Source organism: Aythya ferina, assembly GCF_964211825.1.
Source record: "Aythya ferina genome assembly, chromosome: 1".
NCBI classification, from domain to species: Eukaryota; Metazoa; Chordata; class Aves; order Anseriformes; family Anatidae; genus Aythya; species Aythya ferina.
Window position 1 is genome coordinate 147,098,005 of NC_140296.1, and position 27,373 is coordinate 147,125,377.

Sequence of the window (27,373 nt, forward strand, 5' to 3'; positions counted from 1 at the left end):
AGTTGCCCCGGCACTTGCTCATGTTAAACTTTGTGTGGTTAAAATGAATTGTTTAACCCATAAGAAACTTAACAAGTTTGGGGAGTGCTTGCATTTGAACAGAACATACGTATCTTTCTTGTACATACCTATAAGGTATACCTTTCATACTCTTTTTTTGATTTGTGCTTACATTGAATTGAAAACTCCCAGAGTCCCAGATATGAAAAGCATTTAATACTGCTACAGGTGAAATATAATATTATTGTTTTGATGGCCTGATTGATGTTTTGATTTGGCTATCAAGTTATAAAATCAAAGTTAAAATACTAATCTACGTGATGCCGAAAGAAGTTTTAATCATGTTTGCTCCCATATATGCTCAATATAAGCACATGATACTTGCTTATTACCCTATGCATTTTTACAGAATAGTACTTGCAGAGTGGGTTAGATGCATTTATTTTCTTGATATTTTTCACCAATAGCAAGTGAGAGATTAAAAAGCTGAAGCCATCAGAAACATCAGATGAGAGTTAAAACGGCTGAAGCGGTGTAGCCAGGTTCATTTGAGTTAGAAGCCTTTTAAAAGTTACTGTAACAAGTTATCAAAATAGTTGAACTTGTGTTAGAAAGTTTTTGAGCAAAGGTTTAAATCCTCAGAGGGAAGCCTTCCAATTCTGTTCAGCACAAGACTATATTAATGTTTGTGGTAAGCTATTAGTATTTCTAAAAAGGAAAGAAAGTTTTGACCATAAGGAACAGCAGAGGAAATATAAACTAATGTACTAGAAATTCTCATGTGTGTATCTAGTTGAAAGTGCACTGGGTTGTTTGAATGCATGTGACAGAGATCCCTCTTTGGAAAATGATGTCTGAAGAGCAGGAGAGAAATAACTTAATGGAGCACAGCTTCATTAAGAGGCAAGAGGAGGAGGGGGTGTGCATTGTTTGTGGTCTAGTTCATTCATTAGAGAAACATACTGAGGAGCTAGCAGGCCATCCAAAAACAGGGGGCTTTTAGGTTGACCTGCTGACTTACGTGAGTATGACAGAGTGGTTGGGTTCGCTCGACTTTAAGCAGCTTATTAAATTTGAGGAAGGAATTTCCATGAAACTTTTGCTTCTGAATGTAGCATTGTTAAAGAAGCTGCACTTCGGTACAGGAAAAGCTTTACGCCAGTGTTGTGCAAGTTTGTATGAAGATGCTGTAAATGGAATTTCCATATAATTTAGTGGAATTTCCCAGTAACAGGAAACTTGTGAAAGCGGGTATTTTGCCTGTTATTTCTAATCTAAAAGTGAGGCAGGGGAAAACCAAAAATAATTTAACTTCAACATGACTGAATTTTGCTGTGAATAACTGACTTTATGACAAATATGTTATTTCTTTAATTGAAAATTAAGACTTTTAAAAGTTTTACAATACCATGAAATACTGTATTACAATAGTCTCTGCTGATTTGCTAACACTAGCAAATTCTTTAGGTAAATATGACCCTGTAGCCTGTGTGTGGGACCTATGCAGGTGATCCAGCTGAACAGTGAATAATATCAAGATTTCCTTCTGGAAAAGGATGATGCAAATGGAAGTCAAAATGTATTATTCTAGTAACTGCTTAGGCTCTAGTTACCAGCACTATAAGTGAAGTGGGTTTGACAACACAGCTGGCAGTCCTTCTGAAAACACAGAACGATGTGATGTGGGGATTAATCAAAAGGTTGTATCATTTGTGGTTGTATGAAAAGGCAGTTAGGTCCTCTGTGTAGGCTCTGACCATGAGTTTTAACTCCTGCAACATGGTGAACCAAGTGAGCATCAGTGGTTTAGAAGGCACTGTTATCACTGGATTTGAATGAATTTGGGAGTATGGAATTGTTACATCCACTCTAGGCTTAGTGAAAGCAAATGACAAAAGTGAATTCTGCCTTTTTTTGGTGATGATTTGTAATGAAAATACTTGTTGTTCCCTTGAGTAGTTTCCTGTTGGTGTTTCCCATAGAATGACATTTATACATGGAACGTTTCCTTAAAAAAAATAAAATCTTTTAATGTATTTATTACCTCTTATTTAACTTTCATCTGCTGTAACAGCTTACTGATTTTTAGTCTTTAGCTAATTTAAAGGCCATAGAAAGTAGCTGTGGAGTCATTTACTGTTTAAACTGTGTACTTAAAGCTCAATATACTTTGGAGACTTCACTTGAACTGACTGACTATCTACAGGTTTTTTCTAAAGGACAGAGAATGTATGAAAACAAATGTTTAATATCAAAGTGGGAAAAGGTTGTGTGAAATAATTAAGAAAACTACACCATTTTTAACCAGAAACACTCTTGCAAAGTCACGTATAAAACGAAGACTGATTAATAAGTGAGTTCCCCGTGGCTACTCTTTTTAAAGTGTTGAGTTCCCCTTTCTGTTTAGTCCCTCAAGTAACTCTAGCACAATTTAAAAAATAATAATAAAGAAACAAAAACCCCCAAGGCTGTAGCTGAAATACCATTTGAATTAAAACGTTTACCTAATTTGAGAAGTGACCATGTATTTTTTCCCACTGAGCTGACACATCCATCTGTACTGTACATAGTCAAAAAAGGGACTATTTCTACAAAAATACTGACTTGGAAAAACCCTGTGTATTTTCTAGGATGTCTGCTTGCATTCAGAAAGCATGCAATGGACTTAAAAGTTCACTTTATGCATCTCATTCATTTCTAGGCATCTGTTATTGAGCCCCGCTACGTGGTTAAGGAGATGCAGAGCTGCAGTGTGAACGAGCCCAAGAGAAGTTCATGTTCCACCACCACTGAACTTGGGACACCAGGGTGCTTGCAGCTGGCTGGGAGGCACTGCTGTCAGCTGTGCAGGGAAAGAGTAGGTGGGAAGAAAAAAGGGTGGAGAGCTGCAGCGCTCTGCTAGGGCTGGAGAATAAGACATTGTGAAGTGGGAGCAGGGTTCTAACTTTAAAGGCAAGGTACGGCGCCTTGCTGAAGCAGCCCAGTGCCAGCAGTCCCATTGCTGAAAATGAGTTGTGAGCGAGATTGGTCTGAACAGTACAAGTGTAAATTGAAGCTTTTTTTTTTTTTTTTCTTTTCAAGTGTGAACTCTGCTTTAAAATGAGTAAACTGCTTGCTGAAGTCATGTAGGAGTGTAAAGTACCTACCCTTCTAGTCAGTTGCTTTAAAGAGAAGTGGAAGTAGCTTTGAATGATCTTTGCATTCTGGAGAACTTCTGTGACTTGTGATGATTGTTTTCAAACAAAAGCTAAAATTCAGCTTTCAGATTGAAAATGATAAAATAGGGTAATGGACAACTGATCAGTCAGCTGCTGAGATAAAGACAGTCTGTTTAGCTGACAAGTATTGTGGGAAGAGCACAGAGCCGTGTTGTGATACATGGTGTCTAATAGCAAGGCCTCAGTAATGTATTGGCTAAATGCCCTGGGAGGGTTGGAACCCAGGAGGGAGGAAACTTCAGGGTTAGGTAAAGCTCTTTTGAGTGTTCATAGGCACAGTAATACCTTTGCTTAACCAGTTGGCTTTTAGCCCTCAGTAGTTTCGTTTCGTTCTTTGGGGGGTCTTTCATCATGCATTAGCAGCTATTGTTCTCACTCTTACTTGTGAACTGTTGGCTATACCAACTACAGAGTGCTTGGCCTTCGTTACTTCTCTCTTTCCAGCAATGGGACTGTGAGGGTATAACCCACTAGATAGCACAATTTTTGAAATCCCCAAAATGCATTGGAATACTTCGCTTGGATAGTTGAAATAAATGTTAAAGGAACTTACCTCCTTTGAGAAGCTCTATTTAATTTTTCCTCAGTCTCTTCTCTAGGCAAGAACTCAGAGGTGGATGCTCATGAGCTCAGAGCTCATGCTTTAGATCTTGCCTGAGTAAGCGTTACCTCAAAATATAGATATTCATTCCTGGGATAAACACAGATGCAGGTTGCCTCTCACATTCTGCCTGAATGTGAGTCCAGAGATGCTAGGAGCCAGTTCTTCAAATGTTACAGTCCAAGTTGTTACACAGAGTGGTTACTCTGTTTCATCGGAAACAAAGAGCCTGGTGTTGTGGAATTGTCTTCAGAAGAGTATAGGAGGGTGTGTCATCTTCCCACATCTTCTAGCAACGAAGATTAGACAAAAACAAACAAACAAACAAAAAAAAAACCACACAACAAAAACAACAAACACACTAGGAATAGGGAATTTTACATGTCTCAACTCTTATCCGTAGCATAAGAATGACCTGCAAGAATTGCTTTCACCATTCAATAAATGACTCTGTTGTATATACTGCTGGAACTGTCACAATGTAAAATTGTGTGTATCCTGATGGACTGAGCTGATTCAGCCTAACATTGGGAAACAGCCTCTGTTGCCTTTTTCTACTTAGCGATAGCCTTATAAGTAGGGACAGATACAACTTAGACCCAAAGTCATAGTTTCCGGTAGCTCATGTCTTCTAGGTTATTACCACTCTTGCTTAAAGTCTGAACAGGGCCAAAGATCTCTTCTCGAAGTAATAATTCTAGCAATTGTTTTGGCAGCGTGGAGAAGACCTTATATTTGGGCATCCCAAGTGGCTTGAGCTTACTGTCTTCTTCCCTCCATTCCACCCTTTGTACAAGAGCTGAATGTACTCTGGATTCTTTAAGAAGCTAAATGCTAATCCTGCATCCTTTTAAAGTCCATTTAACAATGCTATTATTGTATTGTGTTCCAGCCTGATTGCATTTATTGTCTATTTTTTCTCTTTCCTGCTCCCAGTTCCATTGGGATGAGATCAGATTTAATAAGATTTTCTTTGGCTGCCTTTCCACTGGTGTAAATTATTGAGCAGTAAGGTATAGGTGCCATAGGCTGTAGGATGTCTGGCTTCAAATCTATAGCATAATAGCTGTTGCTCTACCTTGGAAAGTTTTTTTTTTTTTTTTTTTTTTTTGTTCATTTGTCATTATACCTGCCAAGTAGGTTAAGGATCGCAGTGCCATGGTGGAACTCTTATGAGTATTCCTTAAAAATGGAGTAGTTGTATATCATTCCCAAACTGTTTTTGAAGGCAGTGTCATGTTGTGTCATGTTTCTAGAACTTGATTATCTAAACTAATACGTGATCAGTTCTATCAGGTACTGTGTCACAGGAAGGTGGAAACAGATGAGGTGATTCTAAAGGACAGATAAATGGTATTTGTGAAGGCCAGTTATAGTAGAAGATTCATTTCCCTAAGCTGCATTTTAAGTACAGGGAGTATCCTGTTAAAAACAAAAACAAAATAAACAAACAAACAAAAACTTTGAAGGAGCTCTTCTCTTTTTTCTTTTTATTTGGGAAGCAGGGAAAACCCATAGGAAGGCTAGATTTCTTTAGTGAACACTAAACAGTGTCTAGTTGGTGTTTCAGTTCTGCAGACTACAGCAAGAGAGAACCCCAGGAGATATGAAATAGGATCACAAGCAGTATTCCTGCCTCTGAGATAACTCATGGCCTGTATTACCTAGGTCTACATTGACTCTGAAGGGAACTTTGTGTAAATCAGCACTAAGATGAATCCCACCCAATGTATTAAAATCTTGACAACACTGCAGAAGAACTCTAGACCTCTTTCAAGTGTAAAGTTTAACTTTATGGAGTTGCTCTGGTATAGTGAATCTGTATTTTTTCTGTGCTGCTATTATGAGCTGATTTTTCATAGATGCAAGAATTCTGCATGTGACATTTAAGATTTATTGTGATACAGCTTTTGAATATGGGAAGTAGTCAGACTGGAATAGGGAATCTTGAGGTTGTTTTGCTTTAATGAATTAAATGGCTTCAATTTTTAGTTTTTTGTTCCAATAGTAATGTCCTGAAGAGCACTTAGACCTGTCTGATGGAAATGACAGGAAGTAAAGTATCTTTTTTTTAAAGAATAATTATCCAGTGAAAATTCCCACCTTGATGTTGTTTGTGCCTTTCATCGTCTCTGTCCCTTTGAACAGCCAGCTTGATTTAGAAAAAAAAATAAATAAAAAATTTAGAAATCCCTAGAAATCCTTAAAAGATTACTAGGTTAATAATGAAAGCACTTTTTATGTAATAGCATTAATTTCAGCACAGATTAAAAGTATACCTTTATGAGTACTCAGAATTTATTGATAAGTACATATTAAATCCTTCTTTCTCGCTGTTAGGGATCTACATCCTGGGCATAGTAAATGTGCTTCTTCATGTCACTGAAGAGACACTAATTAGCAGAAAGTCTAGAAATCTAAAATCCAGAACCTATTATTCTAAATTATCATGCTATTCCTATGTACTCCTGAGCATCTGTTCCCTGTTTATGCAATTTCTGGATGAAGTTGATGGGAGTCTTCCATTATATTTGTTACCTCATTGTAATCTGTTTTGAGTTGCTCTGAAGGACATACAAGGGAGAGGTGTTGATGACTTCTGAAACTTTGTCCTTGGGGAGAACTTCAAAACAAATGTCAGTGTAGCAGAATACAGATGGATGCAGCAAGCACTGCAATTAAGTTGATGGCTCTGCATATTGAAACTGAAGTGACTTTAACCAAGTTTTGTTTTGGAACTGCAGACTGCAGTTGGTTCAGATAACATATAAGAGATCTTCCATGTGCCTCTCAGTAGTGTTTTGCACTGGTAATTTGAAATCAGTTGCAGAAGCTGTAAAGCAAAGGTATGTGAAATAGGGTAGATGAGGGGTGAGGTTCAGCCATCCAAACTAGACTAACTTCTGCTGCTTTTGAATTTCTAGGGTCAGTGATATTCAAAAAAAAAAGGACCAGCATACATACTGCACAATCCACAGGAGACCTGTTTCCTTCTGGAATAGTAGCTGGAAGCTAGGCAGGATATCCTCCTCAAATTAAGTACATTTAGGCACCTGAAGTGCTGCTCCTGGAAAGCTAGCGGCCTGAAAATGGGGGCCAAAGAAGCTGGTCTCCCAAGTCGTGATAGATAGTTTCCCATTATTCAGTGGTGATGGAGAATGGGAGAAGACTAATGAAAGAAAGGATTGTAAGGGTGCATCTGAGCACTCAAAGAAGAGAGGAAGTAGGATGAGTTTGCCAAAGAACTTGAATTGTATTAGTGTTCCTGTTTTGGATGACATTTCTCATGAAATTCTTTGACTAAAGGCTGTTTACCTATTGTTGTTCCCAGTGCTGCTTCCAACTTGGATCCCTTAATATGCTCCAGATTCTTCAAAGTTATTTTTTAGACTTTTTTTTTTTTTTTTTTTACCTTCAAATCTGCTCAGAGTTGATGGGAACATTGTTATTTTTTTAGAACAGTAGTTCAGTTTGGGGGCTAAATGGAGGAGCTGGGAGCAACAATGAAAAGGTTCACGTGTTGGAGTATAGACTTCATCTTTTCAACAGAGAGTTAAAAGGAACCAATACCTTCAGTGAGTGTCTTCCAAAAGGGCTTTCATTTTTTAGGATCATGACTGGCTTCAGCTGCCCAAATGATCATCTGTTTATATACTTCTTATGTAACTGTAATTTTTGGTAATAGATGCATTGTAGTGCAGCTACTGAACCATCAGTCAGTAGTAGATGAGACATCTACAAGATAAAGATCAGACTATGAAATTTCTTTGTAAAAGCAAATGACTACTAGAAGTGTCATGCTCACAACTCCAATGTGGGATCTATTTCCTTACCAGAGTTTCTGGCAAAACAAATTTTTACCCCAATGTTTTTGTTTGTTTGTTTTAGGTAGTAATAACTGTATCCTAGCACTTTGCTGTTTAGGGAGAAAGGTTTCAATTTCCTTATTCAAGAAGCACATGGATATAATGGACTTGAGCACTGATGGGAACCTACAGTGTCTGCAAAATGGTATTTCAGTAGAATGTATATATCTGGACAGTATCAAAATCTCTTTCAAAACGTTAGTATTTATATTTTCAAGTTGCTGTGCTGCTCAGAGAAAACAATGCAAGAATGTCACTGAATCGTAAAAATCCTTGCATATTACTTCATATTGTATACTGAAATTCATTATAGATCTCCTAAATGTATGTTGGAAACACTTGACAATTTCAGGACTTGAAAGAATATATTTTAATTCTAATGAAAGAAATACTTGTCACAGCCAGCAATGAAAATTGGCATAATTGTTCACAGCTTCTGCATCATCATTTAAGCATGTCCATTGCAAGGCACTGAGGTGTTTTTTATTCGTAATCTTGTACTTAAGTATTGTCTGCCCCACGATAGCAGTATTTCCCTTTGTTACCATTATGGCACTTCTTATTATATTGTTGGAGGCAATACATTGGACAGCCTTGGATGTGGGTGTAAACTCTCCCTTCAGAATTTCCAAAGGTATTAAGAAGTGGTCATCAGCCCTTGCAAAATTTACAATTTGATGAAGTCTAGTATGTGTTATCCGAAATGTTCGAAGATTGGGCACGTACGGCAAAAACAATGAACCATTTCACAGAGCAGCTGAAATATTTTAATTCAGCTCTGCAGTGCTTTCCAAGAAAGTCAATGCACTGCAGCATAAAAACTGGCCTGTAACACTCTTCCAGAGGGGGGATTACAGATAGTAGTCTTTGTCTTTTTTTTCACCTATTTACCTTTTAGAGGGTGGTAAATAAAGCATTTGGATTTTAGTAAACTTATCTGCTCAATTTGTGGCTAGTATAAATGTTTATGGTTTGGCAGTACGTGCTGGTTTCCCCTGGAGATGTGCTTGCTGGTTGGTTTAACCTACCTCCCTTCCAGTAGCAGCAGCAGGCTGTCAGAACTAGACAGGAGCAGCTTTTTCTGGAACAAACTGGTTTGAAGAAGTTGCCAATTTTGCAGCACCCGTATTGGCTTAATGAGAAACGAGAGGAAAGCAGTAATTATTTTTAAAATCGATTCAGACTTTATTGCACATGGTACCATCTCTTGAATTAAGTTTTTTAAATGTTTGTTTTTAACAGAAAAACATGACCTGTGTAAATATATCCAGTTTACCCTCAATCCCATGCATTTTTAATGAAAAACCTTGCAAATATTAATGGTGTGTATCTACACAGCGAAAGGAGAAAACATTCCGTAGGTCATAATTGAAATGCCCTAATTTTCTGTGTAGCTGTGCTATAAATCTTGTAGCTGGCACTGTCTTCAGTCTCTAAAATACCTTCTCTTAATGTTAACTAGCCTGCACATTTGAAAAAAAACAATAAAATCTTAACCATGTGTGACTCACTATTAGTATTTTCTGTTCTGAGATCTTTATAGTTAAAATTTCAAACAAAACTTCTGTAAAAACTGAGGGAAAATTGCCTTATGCAAGCCTAATTAATTTATTCTGTAATGACTGTGTCATTTTAGGCAAGATTAGTTACCAGCTGCTTCCAAGTGCTCTATTTAATAAAGAGCTCCTTTTCACAAAACTTTTTTTTTTTTTTGACTGATCTATGCTGAATAAAGAGAACTGTTAAGACCTCTTTTAGCAAACGCTTTGCATCTACAACCAGAAATACCGTTCTGGATCTACAGATGATTATCCAGTGTCTTTACTAAATTGGCTCTGAAACCTGTTCATTACAGTGAAGATACAAACGAGCTGAAACTGGGTCAGACCAGACCCCGTCTCCTTCTATTGTCTCAGAATGCTTCAGTAGTCTGGAATGTACTCCCAGGAAATTGAGAACTGAGTTGGAAATAATACAATGTATGCCTCAAATCCATTCTGCTGAGTGGCTTGAGATGGGTTCACTGTGGATGCAGTGCATGGGTCGTGAAGAAGTGCAAGAATGTGCTGTGGTTTCCCTTCCACGTCTAAAATGTAGGCTAGCATTCCTCGAAGAGTCATATAGCACTGGGAGTCAGCAGCAAGTGAGAACTGTTGCACTGGAAACTAACCCTCTCGACACCCACTGATCGATCCACGTTGCATTCCCCAATCCATTTCACCACGTGGCAGCATAAATGTTGCTGGTGACACAAGAGGGGTTGGCATGGGGTGGAAATGAATGGGCAGCAGAGCCAGCGCTGTTACTTTTGTTAGCAATGTGGTGTCCAGGCCTGGTTCAAGCACAGTCTGAATCCAAGGTTCTGTGGTTGCTTCATTTTATATACATGGATGTGACTGCTGAAAAGGGGTGGCCATGTCTTCCCTTTGGCTCTTCCATCTCAGGAGCCATGTTCTCTTGATTCAGCTCACCATAGAGCTGCATGAACTGTTCCTGGTGCAGAGGAGTAGATGGAAAATGTAGGATCCGATCATTTAATGCTGCTTTACCATCCTCATGATAACCATAATAGTGATTTTGGGACTTCTCCCAAGTTAAGTAAAATGCTTCCGCCTGCCTGAGTGTTCTGTGAATGCTTGTTTCGTTTTAAAAACAAAACAAAGCAACCCAAACTTACAGGATTATTTTGATAAAAATAAACCCTGACACTTGAGGACTTCATTCCTCTAAGCAAGAATAAACATGTTAAGTACACTTCTAAAATATCCCTGCACTAGTTTCATGGTAGACACAAGCAAATTGACACACTGAAAATAGTTACTCTCAAAGCTCAATGGACTGACTACCTTGCTTTAGGATTTCCCCTTGCTTACGTCAGTGTAAAGAGACAAGGAGAATCAGTTTCAAGCCTTCCTTCCTTCTTGATAGACGGTGAATTTCTTTGGTTTGCTTTATACCTTTGACTGAAGATACTCGTGTGATAGCTGGTTATTAAAGGAAAGCAAGCTATGCAATTCTTACTGGGTTTCTGAAATCAGAAAGCTATAACCCGTGTAAAATGGGACTGTGAAAGGTATTCTAATGTATTTTATCTTATTCCTTGCGGTGCTATCATTTTCGAAGGTTCAATAAGTGCTAAGACTACATGGGAACCTTAACTATTTTTAACCATACATGGCTTTTTTGTGCACTATTTACCTCTCAAACATTTCTACTTGTTTTCTTGCTCATATCCACTAAACTTTACACTGCTTCAGGCCCAAACACGCTGAAATTTCCAGTTACTTCACAGATGAATCCTATGGGTTTTTCTTGCTTCTATTTTCTCCTGTATTTGATGCTTTGTAATGGGCACTAAAGGGATGGAAGCAGTGGATTGCGTTTGATGTGAATAATACAGATAGCAGTTAGAACCAAAAAAACCCCACAGATTTCTTGTTACCACCAGAGGAAATTCTGTGATCTTCTGTGAAACGAGGTTTGGTAGGAGATAGCATTCCAGACTGGAAGAAAGGGTGGCAAATCTGTTGTAAACTGACTGAAGCTGGACATGAGGTTGGGAGGGAAACATAGGGTTTGAAACAAACAGGTAATTGAGGGAGGGGGTAAGTCCAGTCAAAAATAAATGATCCTGTCTGAAAGTCCCTGGCCAACTAGTCCTGTAACTGCTCTACTGCGCTGGGGTCACCTCTGCTTGGATCCTCTCTGGTGTTTGTTGTCTTTAACCTGCTGGAGGTAGGTGAGCGATGGTGGGTGATGCTACTTGAGACGACGTTAGGAAAATGTGATGTCACCCTTGTGTAATTCCCCACCTCCGCGCACCTCAGGGAGTAGTAAGAAAGGTAGTTAGACCTCAGCATATTTCCTCCTCTAATACTAGATCTGGTTCTCAGAGGTTCCCTCTTTCTCTAGAGTATGGTGCAAGACTGGGCATCAGGAAAGGAAATGGCAATAAATATACCAAGTACCAACTTCTTATTTCTAGCAAGTTGTGATCTTAGCAAGTCTTCAGAGTATCTTTAGGAAGAAGAATTACTTTGCTGCTTACTAAAAATAATTTGCTCTTGGAAGCCTCCTGACTATATTGTACAATTCACTCACAAATATCTCAAAGCTCTTTAGATTGGGTCAAGAATGAGTTGAGCGTCAGAACTTTATGTGGAATTAAAGAGATTTTCCCCCTAATCCAAATTTAATCGGGATAAACAGTAGAGTTACACCATCAAGGAGTGTGCTTAACCTGAACAGCATTCGCCAAAACGCCAAGTCGATTCTGATACTGTTTCTGATGCTGCTGCATTACAACTGCTCTTGCCATGTTTGTTTAAAGATACTCAGTGTTTTTTTTTTTTTTCTTCTATGGAAATACAGGGTTTTGGCTGACTTGGTAATGTACCTGAAGAATATGTACTTAGTAACTGACAGTTGCAGAAATAGTATTTGGATTAGTGGAAGTTCGTGATATTATTCCATAGTGTTGTGTGTTAATAATATACTGTGCTGCAGCTTTCCAGACTGTGCTCTCTTTTGCCTTTATTCCTTTTATGGGAGGGCTGAATAAATAATAATAAATAATAGCAAAATAATTTGGGGATTTTTTTCTTCCCTTTAAAACAGTAAAGTAGTTCCTATTTTTATGGCATAGTATGCTTCTCCTAGTTTCAACAGAATTATTTTTCTTATCAATTTATATAAGGAAATCAACTGAATGGCTTTTAATATCCTACTACTCAGAATCTGAATCTACTTGAACAGAACATAGTATAATAGCTAGGCTTCCCAGCTCTGAAAGCACTAAAATAAATGGTGGCACAATTCAGGAAGCAAGTGTCTTGAAACAAGAGGAAGGAAGTGTTTGCAATAAAATAAAGCATGATTAGAAATCTATTGCATGATTACTTCCAAACCATAGTGCTAGGGGAAAAAAAAAAAAAAAAAAAAGAGATTCACTGTAGCACTAGGAGAGTGTCTTGCAGAGGGACTTGGTGGAGGAAATGTTAATTATTACAGAGGTTAATTTAGGAGTGGCATTCTATGTGTGCTTAAGGAACAGTTTAAAATGTAATTAAATGCTTACGGGAAAATGGTGTACTGATGAACATTAAGAGCAACTACATACATGGAATGTAGTAAGAAAATGCTGGGACTGTGTAAACCTGTCTTTCTATTGAATTTCGTGTTCCTGTAACTGATAAAACACAAATGGGAGTATCTGTGGAAAATATCATTGTCCTTTAGGTTGTTCAAAAAAGTTAGAGTTAATTGCTTGCTACAACACCTGTTGGCTTGTTAGTAAAAGGCTCGGATGTGTGCTCCTATGTTTGCGTCAGCCATCTGGCTTAATACTGTTCGTGAGTTATGGCTTTAAACAGCAAAAGAAATGAAACTCTTCTATCAAGTTTCTTAGTAGGCTGGGGAGAACAATAATCGTTCATGGGTGCAGTGTCCTGTTTTGTTACTGCTATCAGATTTAGAAGCGGATACCTGTCCATTCTGTGAGTTAGGCCTTTGTACGTGAAAACTGGATGAGGAAAAAGGGGTTCAAAGCACGTGTCAAATTCCTTCATCAGATCACTGCTGTATATGCAAAATATTTTATCATAGAATAGAATCACAGAATGGATTGGGTTGGAAAGGACCTTTTACAGATCAACTACTTCCAACCCCATGCCATGGGGCTGCCCAAACCCTCATCCAACTTGGTCACAAGCACTTCCAGGGATGGGGCACCCAGAGTTTCTCTGGGCAACCTGTTCCAGTGCCTCACCACCCTATGAGTAAAGAATTTCTTCCTAATGTCTAAGCTAAATCTATTCTTTCTTAGTTTAAAACTGTTACCCCTTGTCCTATCATGATGCCTTTGTAAAAAGTTCTCCATCTTTTTTTGTATCTCATGAGTGGAGTGGAGGGAGAAAATTGCCTCCCTTGACCTGCTGGCCACACTTCTTTTGATGCAGCCCAGAATACAGTTGGCTTTCTGCACTGCAAGTACACATTGCTGTCTTGTGTCCGATTTTTAATCCACCAACACTGCCAAGTCCTGCTCTGCAGGGCTGCTCTCCGTCCATTCATCCCCTGGTCTGTACTGATGTTTGGGATTGCCCTGACCCAGATGCAGGGCCTTGCACTTGGCCCTGTTGAACTTCATGAGCTTCCTTCAGGGCATGTCCTCCATGAGCTGTAGGGTGGACCTCTCCTCCAGTGTGGTCCTCTCAGGGCTGCAGGGGAACAACCTGCTTCACCATGGTCTTCTTCACAGGCTGCAGAGGAATCTTTGCTCTGGTGTCCGGAGCACGTCCTCCTCCCCTTCCTTCCACTGACCTTCCCCTGACCTTGGTGTCTGCAGGGCTCTTTCTCACGGTTTTTCTCCCTCCCCTTCCACAGCTGCTGTGCAGTGCTTTTATTTTTTACCCTTTAAATATGTTATCACAGTGAAACTACCAGCTGACGGGCTAGACAGCATAAGGAACTCTAGAAAAACTTTTCACGAGGACTTTGACAGGTGTGGGCCACTTTCCTCATCTCTTTCTCCCATCTTAGTCTTGTATTTCTACTCAATCTCTTGAACTTACAGTTGGCAATATTCAGTCGGTGAAAATGCAAACGAAACATTTGGTGTCAGTGCTAAAGTGCTTAGCAGGTATCTCTGTGTGCCAGAAAAGGACCGCTGTTGTTATTCATCCTGTACAACAGAGTTAACTAAGTGCTCTGGTGTTGGTACTAACTCAAGTAGATAGCACATTTTATAACTTCTCCCCTGTCTTCTCTGCTCCCCTGCTCTCACATTTTCAATTCAAGCTGATCTGTTTTGAAGGTTCCATATTTAATCTTCAGCTGTGGTGCTGGCCCCTTCCTATCCTTGAGCTGTTTCTCATGTTGCTGTAGCATAAGGAGCAGTTAGTCAGTACAAACTACAGTAGTAGTTTGGTCAGTGTAGCAAATCAGGAGGCTGAAGGTGAAGCTTGGGAGAACAGGAGAAATATACCCATGGCTAAATCAGTTTGCCAATCTGATTCTCTCCTCTACCCTGCTCCCAAACACATGCACAGACCCTCAGACACTTGCCAAGAGTCCTATGCTGTGTTGGGGTCAGGAAGGAGCAATGAGGGAACAGAGGGTGGATTGTACTAGGCACTGTAACAATGGGTTTTTGTGTTTTGTTTTGTTTTTTAAATCTTATTCAGCAAGGATGTAGCTTGTATATTGTATTAGGAGATTTGTTCACTCTTGCCTATGGTAAATTGATTTGCTTAATAAAAGGAGAAATTCAGCATTTGGAGTTCTGTTAACTACCTGGCCTACCATAACTGGATTTCTTGATTATCCTTCATGATGATGGTGTTGAAAAAGTTACAAAAGTTTCAGCCCAAATATAGAATATGTATATCAAAGAAAACTGCATTGATACGTGTTGAAACAGACTGGCAAAATGGCAATTATAATAAAAATATCCTTAGCATCGTAGCCTTTCAGATGAAAATGAAATGCCTTGTACATAAGGAGAAAGCTGCTGGCTAAATTTCAGGAATGAAGAGCTAATCAAGTAAAACTAGTGGACTTCTAGAGTACCGCTTTATAGTGAGTTGACCCATTACATCTGACGTGTTATTACAGTAACACTGTTGAAAAAGTTACCTGAATCTTGTGTGAAACACGGGCATTACTTTCTTCTTCAGAAAGTGAAACGTTTGTTTCTGCACTTCCTCATTTTACTGTAAAAGTGAAACAGGAACAAGATTGTGCCCAATGCCAGTTTAATTAAATGTGCAAGAGCTGAATTACATAGTGGTGTTATTTTATTTTATTTTTGATTAAACAATGCCTTCAACCTTTGTTAAGGTCCTAAAATCGTGCTTCTCTTAAAATGGCAGGTGTAGATCTAGAATCTGTTTCGGTCTGGACTCTCATGACTGTTCTGCTCTAGGCTTTCCATGATGATTCCCACATCCTAAGTCATAGGATCACAGAATATCCTGACTTGGGAAGGGACCCACAAGGATCATAGAGTCCAACTCGTGGTTCAACACAGGACCACACAAAATCACCCCATATGTCTGAGTGTTGTCCAAATCCTTCTTGAACTGCATCAGTTCAAGAAGTTCAGTCCAGTGCCCGACCACCCTCTGGGTGCAGACCCTTTCCCTAACCCCCAGCCTGACCCTCCCCTGTCCCAGCTCCATGCTGTTCCCTTGGGTCCCATCACTGTCCCCAGAGAGCAGAGCTCAGCGCCTGCCCCTCCACTCACTTCTTGAGGAGGTGATTATTTCAGCCTTATTTAGTTTCCATTCTTTTCCTTTTGGTTGCAGTGACAGTGATGAGAAGATAATTTTCTCAAAGCAAGATGTTAATGCCAGCATTTAAGAATTTTTCTCAGAAAATAAACATGTCCTGGTGCTAATAAGACATTCTGTTGTCTTGGCATCTAGGAAAGGTGTCTCTTGTAAAAAATGTTTCTGCAGGTCTTCTCAATGTAGTTTACTCACTGTTGGGCCTCAGGTTTGGAGTGTGACTGTCCTTTTTTTATTTCCTCTTAAGGGAAAACTCTTAATTGTTTAATCCTTTGAGTTTTTGGTGTGTCAGCTCTTAGAGTGGTTCTTCAATTTGACTTGGAGAAGAGACGAGGGAGAGGACCTTGCTCACTTATTCCTATGTCTCTCTCTTTTCCTTGCTTTTTATGAAGGTAGTCATTATGTTAATACAGGTCTGTTTCTTCTCTATATTATTTCCCTTAACTTCAAATTTATTGCATTTCAGTTTTTCTCATTACATAGCTGGAAGTCAGTCATGTCACACTGCTGGTGTGTGTAAAACTGCTCGCTGTCACTAATGAATACTTCACATTAACGAATGTTTACTTTAATCCGTTCTATAACAACAAACTGTCAATGGGAATACATTCCCTTTAGAAGAAAATGAATTAATTTTCTAAAAGATTAAAGCAAACTGTATGTAGGAATGAAACACAGATGCTTGACCTTGGTTAAAAGACTATATCATTAGGGAATAACAGGTAAAATGTTCCATCAGTGATGAATGAGAATTAGCTTCTTTTTACTCAGATGTTATTGATAGAAAAGCGTTAATACTGACTTTCAAAGTACTTATCCTTACAAGCTGTCTTTGAAGTTGTTTGATAAATCTTATGTTGTGCAAACATAATCAGATATTTTTTCCCCCCCAGTTGGTGTTATCCGCTGTCCAATTTGTGGTCAGGAATGTGCAGAGAGACACATCATAGATAACTTTTTTGTGAAGGATACCACTGAGGTTCCCAGTAGCACAGTAGAAAAATCAAATCAGGTAAGTGCATTAGCATGTAATCAAGTTAACACTTTTTGGATGTGTATGCATGTCCTTGGCTTCTTGCTGCATGGGCTTTTTGCTGTTCATATGCAGAAAAAGACTTGAAGTACTTAGTCATCACATGGAGTAGCTACCCTAGAAAATCGATTAAAATAAAGTATGTGTTAAGAAGAAGGTTCTAATTCTAAACTATTCTAATTCTAAACTATTTTTAACTATTAGTATGAAATTGCATTGTGATAATGGAAGCGATGTGTAAGAAATAGATTTTGAACAGGACACTTCCATCACTCTTTGCAGAGACCTGAAAGGCACTATGTCAAGAGATCCCCATGTGAACTAGAATCCACTAGTAAAATCAACTTTATTTTTCTTATCTCAGCACTACGCAGCGATAAGTAGTATGCCTCATTTTTAGCTAATAAGATCTCTTTGCTCATAAACTTTTTATTAAACTCCAGGAACTTCTTGCAGATGATTCAGGTTCTTTTTACATTGCTGCATTCTTTGTAATAACAATACAAAAGGTTACCACATTAATGTGGTGTGCATTTTAAGCTAATCCCCTAACACTTGCATTGTGGCCTTTAAAAACTTGTATTTCGAAAATGTATTTCATTATTAAGGGAAATGTATCATTGGCTCTTGATGTAGTTTTTTGGGGGATGGCTTCTTAGAGATTGTGTAGTCTACTTGTTTCAAAGCTTAGCTGAAATTTGTGCTTACCTGTATGAATGGGTCTTAAGAACAAATGAAAATACCCAGTCAGGTTTGTGGTACTAGGTCACTCACTGGTCATTAAAGGCGTACATTTGATCATCTCCAAGTAAGAGGACTTATGTCTCCAAAAAACATTTAACCATCTTCCAATTATAAGGCATTTTTCAACTCTGTTCAGTTTCAACTCTATTTCTGGGAAACTTAACTGAAACTGAAATTTAATTGGGAGTCTCTGGAAGTATGAGCAGTATGTCTATGTTCTCTTAATGTAGGATAGTTTGAAGTTGTTTTTTTTTTTTTTTCATTTTGGTTGCAGTGTGGAAAGAGAAGTATTTTCAGAGATGGTTGTGAGTTTTAAGGTCTTCTGATACTCTACCAGTAAGACTGAAGAAAATTAATAGCCCCTGTTGCACTGAAAATTTGATCATGTTAACTTTCCAGTGACTTCAGTTAGGAAGAAAAGCAAGATAACAAATAACTTTGTTATGCAGGGGTAGTCCTGATTTATTTATTTATTTATTTATTTTTGAATCTGGGGCTTGTGCCATAACCTCTAGCTTGGTTATATAACAGGCTATGTAAGATACTTCTCTGGGGAGTAGTGAAAGATATTTCTCTGGGGAGTAGTGATAGATGTAGAATTGTTCTACCTGGTTTTAGTGGCAAAATAATGAATAGTGTTGTTCTCCTCACCTTCCCCACATTAATTGAGACCTTTGTGTCTTGAATAAGGAACAGAAAGTTCAAGAAGGGTCCTTTGTATTTTTGAAGTTGATTGTAATCATGAAAAATGGGTATACTTTTGTGGGCCATGGGGTATCAAAAGCGTTTTTTGATGGAGTATCCAGCAAGCTTGGTGCTGTCAGGATAATTCAGGAACTTGTATGGTGCCAGATAGCCACCACATATTCTTCCAAAGAAGAACTACTATGCTATATATCATAAAGCTGTAGCTGTGGTGAAAACATCTTTGAAAGCCACTGGTCTAAGTGGATAATTGATTGAGGAAGAGTCACAACATGGCTGTGATGCACTTAAAAAAAAGCTGTTGATGGGATTTTAGGGAATGTAGTATATGTTGCTCAGGGTTCATGCATTTGAGATGTCAGGATATGTATGGTTTGTATTTAGGGTTACATATGGCTGAGAAAGTCCCCAAAAGACAGTGCTGTCTGTGCTGATTTTGTGTGTACCAAGAAAGAGCTTTTGGCACCAATGTTTTTTTGGATCTAATAGAGGTTACTATTGCCTCTAATTTATACTGTAGTAATTAATACTTGGAATATTAGTTCACTGAATGTTTCTATGGTCTGCTTTCCTCTATTCTTTTGAAATTCAGAAACCTTTGGTTACTTAATTTCTTTGATATTCAAATTATGGCTAGTTAGATGAGTAGTGGCTAGGATGACAGCTCTGTTAACTCCTGCATGCCAATCTGTCTTTAAGTAAATAACAAGCTTTATAACAGAAAAAAATAGTGACCTACCTGCAACATGCTGAGTAATTTTAGCTTTCATTATAATTGAATGAAGGCTGAATGAACGTTTCCCAGGGTTATAAATACTAAAATTAGTAACTGAATTAGACATAATTAGAAGGAAAACTCAATTAAAAATAAATCTGTCTAACCAGAATGAAGACTTACAGGTTAACTAGGGAGAGTTTTCTTTGAAATCACTAAAGGAGTGCTTGTGTGAGTCAAAAAAAAAAAGAAAAAGAAAAGGTTTAGGTTTTGTAAGACTATAACAAATATTTTTTTTTTCTAATAACTAGGAGTTCTAGGAAAAGTCTAACCTTTATCTGAAAAGGGTTATTTTAAATAAGAAGTGGGTAAAAGCAAATCTAGTTTTCTACTTAGAATGTGTAACTATTTTGACAGCTTGAGTTATGATGTCTGTGAAGAACTTTAGAAATCTGTCTCAATTCCATTCCACTTGGTGGATTTGACAAGTATAAAGTTGTAATATATATATTTTTGGACCACAAAAGGAGGAGTTTCAGTTCATTTCACAGTACATGATTATTGGTTATTGAATCAGTCTTCATCTGTTTCTCACTATAGCAGGTCAAACCAGTTGGAAAACACTTTACTCATATAGAAAAAAACAGCACAAAGATCTTGGAATCTGGAAAGAATGATTAATTCCTGAAATCCTTTGAGATCACATAAATGGCATGACATACCAAATTTATCTGCCTAAGTTAGTTAAAGGTGACCTGGAAAGGATGTAGTACATTTTTTTTTCTTTTTTTTTTTTTAATACTATTTGGTTTTCCACCATTTTGTTTTTGTTTTGCTTCTTTGACGTTAGAAATGCCTGAAAGATTTTTTTATTGTTTATTTGCTTATTTTGTTTTCACAGTTTTTTTCTAGTGAAAAAAAAAAAGTCCAGTCTCTTACTCTGTAAATTTGCAAAAACACCTCTGAGAAATCGAGGGGCATAGCATGATAACACTTCTCTGGCAACAAGTTTTTAAAAACTTCTTGTCTTGCAGTGGTTCTCTACTAAGTAAGTAGTGCTGATGTAACTGATCGTTGGGCTACAATGATGTAATGAATCAGGTTTTACACCACAGTCTTGCAAAAGGTTGCATTAGCACACTTAAGGAGGAGACAAGTGAAAAAGAAGGGAGAGAATTTCATTCATGGGATTTGCTGTCAGAGAAAATATAATATTGAATTAATGCCTAAGTGATACGCGCTTATTCTAAATGTTTTTTTCTTAAGGATTCAGCACTGCTGCATGAATACTCTTTTTCCAAAATGTTACTGAAATTACAACTTAACCAGGAAGTTGAAAATTTTACTTACTCTTTCATTCACTTCCTTTAACTGTTTTACTTCCATTTTTTGTAACTTTTTTTTTTTTAATATATATCCTGTATTTGATATTTTTCCCTACACCCCTGGTTTGGATAGGTCTAAGAGATAATGGGAAAAGCTTTTTCTAAAAAAAAAAAAAAAGGTTTTAAAATACATTTTTCAGGCCTCCTTTTTGTAAAGAAACAGAAAAAGGGGCACAAGCCCAATTTTTTTTCCTTTGCAGGTCACCTTTAATGAAAATGAACTGCCTCAAACTCCAAGTGACAACAAGAGGGGTCTACAACCCTTGCGTTGTAACTTCATTTCTCAGAAGATATTTGCTTTGAGAGGCAACATGATCGAGAAGAATAAGCACAGCGCTGGGGATCTGGAACTCATATGTTCAAATTCCAGTCCTGTCAGTAACTTGCTATATGGCCTAAGGCAAGTCAGTTCACCTCTTTTGTGCTAATATTCTTTGTTTTCTTGAAGTTGCAAACTGGGACACAGTTCTAAGTATATGTTAGCTATCTGCATAGGATATAAATAGTTGCTTCTGCTTTAAGCTCTATTTATCTTGTGGGGGTGCAGAAGGTGGAATCTTTTTTTTTTTTAATCCACCTGAAAACTAAACTAATATATAAATATTGTCCCTATTGCTCCTCTAGCATAATTCTGTTGGTGGGATCTGCAGGATGTAGTGATCTTCAGAGACCTTGAAGCTTTTGTTTGCAGCAGTGCTAAACATTGATAGAAATGGATGGTAGTTGTCTACATGTATCTGCATAAGCATGTTCATTATTGTTACCACCGAAAAGTCCCCTTAAAGATATGACTACATGCATATTGTAAAGGAGAACTTAAAATTTAAATAATATTATGAACATGTGAAGTGTTGGCCATTGTTCATAATTTTTAACCTGTTTTTCAAATGGTGGATCTGTAGGATATCTTTCTTACGGATATATTGATTGTGCACAGAGATGTTTTAGTCTGCTATCAGGTGTTTTTTCCTTCATTACCTTTTCCTAGATCTGTTGGGTTTAGTCCAGAGGCCACAGTCGAAAACTATTATGCATTGTTTGAAAATCTATTCAAGGGTAGCTTTACTGATAAGCTTAACTGGAATGCTGTCTTTAAGTGGTGATGCAGAGATTCTTGAGGAGAATCCTTCTGTTTAATACTGTATGTATTTCCAAAAACACTAAGTAGATGAACAGAAACTAAAATTAAAGCTTCCATGTGAACTGAGAGTCTTCTAAATTCAGAGCAGTGCTGACTGTGTACTGTCTTTACAATATGCTCTTGTGAAATATTTTCTATTTAGTAAACATCACATGTCACACAAAGTGTGCAGTGTCAGGTAGAAAGTAATGGTTGGATTTTTATCATGGCAAGTAAATGTTTTAGAGCAACACTAACAAAATGACCATTTTATTTGAGAAGTCACATTCAATTACAGTTATTTAGTTATTTATAGTGTTCCTGTACCTCAGGCGGTTTTCTGTTCTCATTTCACTGTTTTAGAACTATAAAAGTGCACTGAAGATATATGAACAATAGCTTGTATGTGTATTCCATGTATATTTTAATAGCTACCTTTTTTCTTCATGTCAGGTCTGCACAAGCTGTGAAGATAATGCAGAAGCTAATGGTTTTTGCGTGGAATGTGTGGAATGGTTGTGCAAGACCTGCATCAGAGCTCACCAGAGGGTTAAATTCACAAAGGATCATACTGTAAGACAGAAAGAGGAAGTGTCTCCAGGTAGCACACTTGATTTATAATTTCCCAAAAGATGTGTGTCTGCATTAGAAAACTGAATTAAATCAACACTTTTCTTTTTAAAATTATAAATTTCAAAACTTCTATTCCTTAATCCACGTAAATATAAAAGGACAGATGCATTTTGATAGCCTCCCAGTCACTTACTTCAATTCTATCCTGAAGGCTGCAACTGTTTGAATTAGTTCTGGTGTTTCTTTGACTAGTCTCTAAGTGAATGTTTGATGTTTAATGAATGGTTGGAAATTGTCTAGACTTTACAGATCAACTGCAGAAAATACTTCTTTATATGGTTGTCTCCTCTAGATTTTCTAGAAGTCTAACAATAAGTTCATGTAACTAGTATACCACAGCAAAAGGAGCATTAATAAATTATATTTGTTTGGCACAGATAATAAAGGCATTTTGTTAGCAATAAAGTGTGCCAGAATTTACATTTTAGCTAAGTATATTCTAAATTTAAAATGTTTCGCTTTACAAATTAAAGTAGAAATATGTTATGAATTGAGGTTTTCCAAGTAGAATCTACAGTAATTCAGATTGGAGGGGTCCTTGGGAGGAAGTCATGTAGTCCAACCTCTTGCCTAAAGCAGTCAGCTGTGAGATCAGTTCAGGTTGCTCAGTGTTTATCCATTTGGGCCTTGAAAATCAACATGGATGGATGCAGTGTACAGCCTTTGAGAAATCTTCAGTGTTCTTATGGTGAATGCCTGATTCTTCTCATGTTGAAAAAGTCTGTACTTATACTGAGAACCTCTTTTGTTTCAGTTTATGCCCATTTTGTTTTGTCTCTAAGTGACAGCGTAGAACTTTTATAACTGTAACAGGATGCTGCCAAATGACTTAGCAGCTCTAATAAGACCACTGGATGAGTATGATTTATCTTGTAAATATGTATCTTATAAATTAAATATTATAAATAAATACATATATTTATTTTTAATTCCACAGCATCTAGTCCTGTGAATTTTATATATAATGTGGGTTATCATTTCTGTTATCTATTTCTCCAAGGGTCGTTTCCAGTACAGTATGATACTTTGGAGATGGGTGTTATATTCTTTATCCCATTTTCAGATATGGTTAATCAAAAGTGAGTGTCAAATGTACACAGAGAGGGCAAAAGTAGTGTATAACTTATTTTGAATGTAATTTGCTGAGGAAACGCTGACAGGAGTGCTTTCTGTGTATTCAGTCCTCCTCTGAGTCTGCTGGTCAGTTTCAAAGAGTTTTGACAGAGTATAAATCTGAAAATAACTCCATGGGTTTTATTAATGAAAGTAAATGAATGGGTACAGAACAGAGAACTTCTTGATCTGCAGCAAAGGAAGGGCTGCAGTGTGATCCCAGTTTTCACTACAAGCCATATAATCCTTATGAACTCAGTGTCTGACCCAACTCATAACAGATCAGGCTTTTTTGGTTACACTGCATAAAGAACAATTTTTTTCTACCATACGGTGATGTTTTCTATGTTCTTTGTATTTGCTTTGAGAACTGAGATCACTGAACCATTTAGAATTGTCTCCTGAAGGGACATTAGTAACTTCTGGTTACTATGTATTGTATTTTTTTTTTTTTTTTGTTCTTTTCAATACCTGTATCTTTGATATCCTCAAACTCCCTTTCACCCATTTTGCTGAGAAAGAAGACAGCAACAAATTAGGTCAGCCATCTCCTCGTTCCTTTTCAAGGGAACACAACGTGCTGTAGGTGATCCTGCTCGGCAGGGGGATTGGACTAGATGATCTTCAGAGGTCCCTTCCAACCTCAGCCATTCTGTGATCCTGTGAAGGGATCTTGTTAGTTGAGGGATGTCTCTTGCAATTGCAATGGCACTGGCTATTCCTGTTGTAAATAATTTTTTGTGAGGGTATAGTAAGTAGTGGTAAAACAGGGTCTAAACATTCTCCATGATAAAGGGTGTTAGCTCCATGCATGATCAAGAATAAGACATTATAGTTTGAGCTTACAGCTGTTGTATTGATTAGGTAGCCTGATACATGCTTTTAACATATATCTGAGGGTTATAATGAGAAAAAAATTGAGAACGGAAATATTTAATAATTTCAAGAGACTCAACTGATATCTTCCTTTATTCAACAGAGGCGGTTGGTGTGACCAGTCAACGACCTGTGTTTTGCCCTTACCACAAAAAGGAGCAGTTGAAATTATATTGTGAAACCTGTGACAAGTTGACCTGCCGAGACTGTCAGTTATTAGAACACAAAGAACACAGGTATCAAAACAAAGTATATGCTTTATGCAGATTGCTCGTATGAAGATAACTTGAAGTTGATAACTATAAGTTAACTTGTAGTTAAGGCTCTAGCCATATACAATACAATTGTGTGAAAAAAGAGCAAAATTATCTGGTCAGAAGGGAAATAAACAGATTGTCTTGAAAAGAATGTGCCTGACAAGAGTGTAATAGTTTATAGCTAAACCTAATTCTTCCAGTTTTTAGTCTGGTGACTTAAGAACAAGACATTTCTTTACTGTTGATTTATTTGGATAGAATTTGTTGCTATGCAGCTCTTCAGAGAGCCTTTAGAAAGCACGAGGGCTGTTTTATATAACTGTATGCTTATGTGTAATTTCTCCATTTGTCCTTCAACAAGATGGTTGTATAACAGAACATTACCCAACAAGTTCAGAAGGGAGCAAATGGGCATTTCTTCAGTGCAGAGCCCTTTAAAGGGAAAAGTAAACTTGAAGTTTGGCTATCTTGTACTTTGAGAACACTGTTTATAACACTTAAGTCTTTGGGTTGCTGTTCTTTCGTTGTTTCCTAATGACTATTGAAGAAGAAAAGCAGGATTATATATCTTCTACCTACAGGACAATTATTTTCTGGCTAATGCATACAGTAATAGCGTGGGACAGATGTACTCATAAGTTAAACATTAATATGCTCACCGTTCCTGATGCAACCACCCAATGAACTTGCTTGCCTAGCCAGGTGGACATCAGTACGTAGAGGCATGTTGGCCACTGTTGCTTCTTGGAACAGCTTTAAATGTTGATCTTGCTGAGTTGCATTTGTCCTTTTTAAATTGTTCTTCTCTTAGGATTTATACCCCTTTCAGAATATGCCACCTCTTTTTTTTCCACAAATTGTTGATGATTTCAGTTCCTTGATTTAGTGTTGCTGACTTCTACTGACTCAGCACTCTCTTCTTTGCTCTGTTTCTACATTCTTATCTTGTATGAAATAATAGCTTACATGCTCTTTCATTTAGAATAATGTCTACAGCACATCATTAATTTTTCTTTCTGTAAAATTGGGACAAGGTCATACAGTATGCCTTCATATTTATGAAAATCGTAATTCTCAAAATGTAAAATTAAAGTTAAAGGAAATACACTATAAATAAAATAGGCTTGCTGTTGCTGGCATGGAGTTTCAGGATGACAGATGTTGGACTTGACAACATTTTTCTTCATGTAACAAAGTCTTTGCTACTCTGCTTCTTAGCATATGACACCTTTTGCATGCATAAATACTCACTACTTGTTTACTGCAGGTACCAGTTTATAGAAGAAGCTTTTCAGAACCAGAAAGTGATCATTGAGACACTCATCACTAAATTGATGGAGAAGACTAAATATATAAAATATACAGGGAAGCAGATTCAAAACAGGTATGTATTGGATTTTGAGGTTAAAACTGACAGAAGGCAACTTTACTATACACTCTATTGAAATGTTTAGATTAATAGACTTAGGCTTTCAGAAAGAGAAATTCTGAAATTTTCTAGAACTTCTAAAATCTTCAGTTTGCCATAGAGACTGTTGCCTACTTAATGTGCTTGGTTGTGTTAGGTAAGTCTTCTGCTCAGCCTGTGGACTTAATGGCAGCAATAGTTTGTGTGCAACAAAATAAGTTATACAATGAAGAGTGTTGGAGTGTTGTGGTTTAACCTGATAGGCAGTTAAGCACCATGCAGCTGTTCACTCTCCCCCCCGGTGGGTTGGGGAGAGATTCAGAAGGAAAAAAATGAAAGTTCTTGGGTTGAGATAAAGACGGTTTAATAGAACAGAAAAAGAAGAGAAATAATGGTGATGTTGGTGATAATAGCACGTACAAAGCGAGCAACGCACAATTACTCATCATCTGCTGACCAGTGCCCAGCACTGAGCAGTGGTCCCCTGCAACCCTGGTCAGCTTCCCCATATTAATCCTTCAGCATGATGCCACGTGGCAGGGGACATCCCTTTGGCCAGTCTGGGCCAGCTGTTCTGGCTCTGTCCCCTCCCAGCTTCTTGTGCACCCCCAGCCTCCTCGCAGGCAGGGCAGCATGAGAAGCTGACAAGTCCTTGGCTCTGTGTAAGCACTGAAACACCAGCATGTTGTCAGCATTATTCTCATACTAAATCCAAAACGTAACACCATGCCAGCTACTAGAATGAAAATTAACTCTATCCCAGCTGAAACCAGGACAAGAAGGCAGTCTTATGTTCTTCCTCACCATCAGCACACACATTTTTTCAGCGTAGATCCCTCTTAGAAAGTGAAAGGTTATGATTCATGTTTTCATAATACTTGCAACGCATATTTGAAGACTTATGTAATACTTTCATGCTTGAGGCTTTATTCACTCTATACTACAAACCTAGGAGAAGAGTAAATATGTAAAATGCATGTATCATTGGACTTTTTAAACTGTTCCTTTAGCAGAGTTCAAAGGCAGTACCCAGAAAGATTCAAGGCAGTATAGGATGCTCAGTGCAACTTGAAGTTTCCCTTCTTTGCCTTACTTTGAAGAAAAAGAGCAGGCATTTTTCTCTTTTTTTGATGTGTCTTAAGTGGTTATTGCCCACTGTCTTTTAGCAGTAGCAGTTTTCACAATGTAAGATTTTGCTTCCCTGTTACCAGTTTGAACATTATTGCTGAAATAACTAAATTTAAAATATGAGTTTATTGTTGTTTTGTTTATAGAGTATCATTCTACCTTAGGTGGAAACTGTACTTCAACAATTTTGAGTGTCTCCCGCATTTCTAGAATGATCCAGGGCAATCAAGGATTTCAATTACAATGAGCTTTTAATTTTTTTTCAGTGATATATGTCAGTAAT

General features: G+C 37.6%; 1 protein-coding gene across 2 annotated transcripts in view; it reads left to right on the top strand.

Annotated features, from left to right (window-relative positions):
- TRIM24 (tripartite motif containing 24) overlaps positions 1-27,373 on the top strand; it is a 63,350-nt gene that overhangs the window by 8,956 nt on the left and 27,021 nt on the right. For both annotated transcript variants that reach the window (XM_084532439.1, XM_084532438.1), the window contains exons 2-5: positions 16,867-16,985; positions 22,129-22,276; positions 24,401-24,533; positions 25,822-25,938. In XM_084532439.1, coding sequence (XP_084388565.1) covers positions 16,867-16,985; positions 22,129-22,276; positions 24,401-24,533; positions 25,822-25,938 — 517 coding nt within the window. The remainder of the gene's footprint in view (positions 1-16,866; positions 16,986-22,128; positions 22,277-24,400; positions 24,534-25,821; positions 25,939-27,373) is intronic.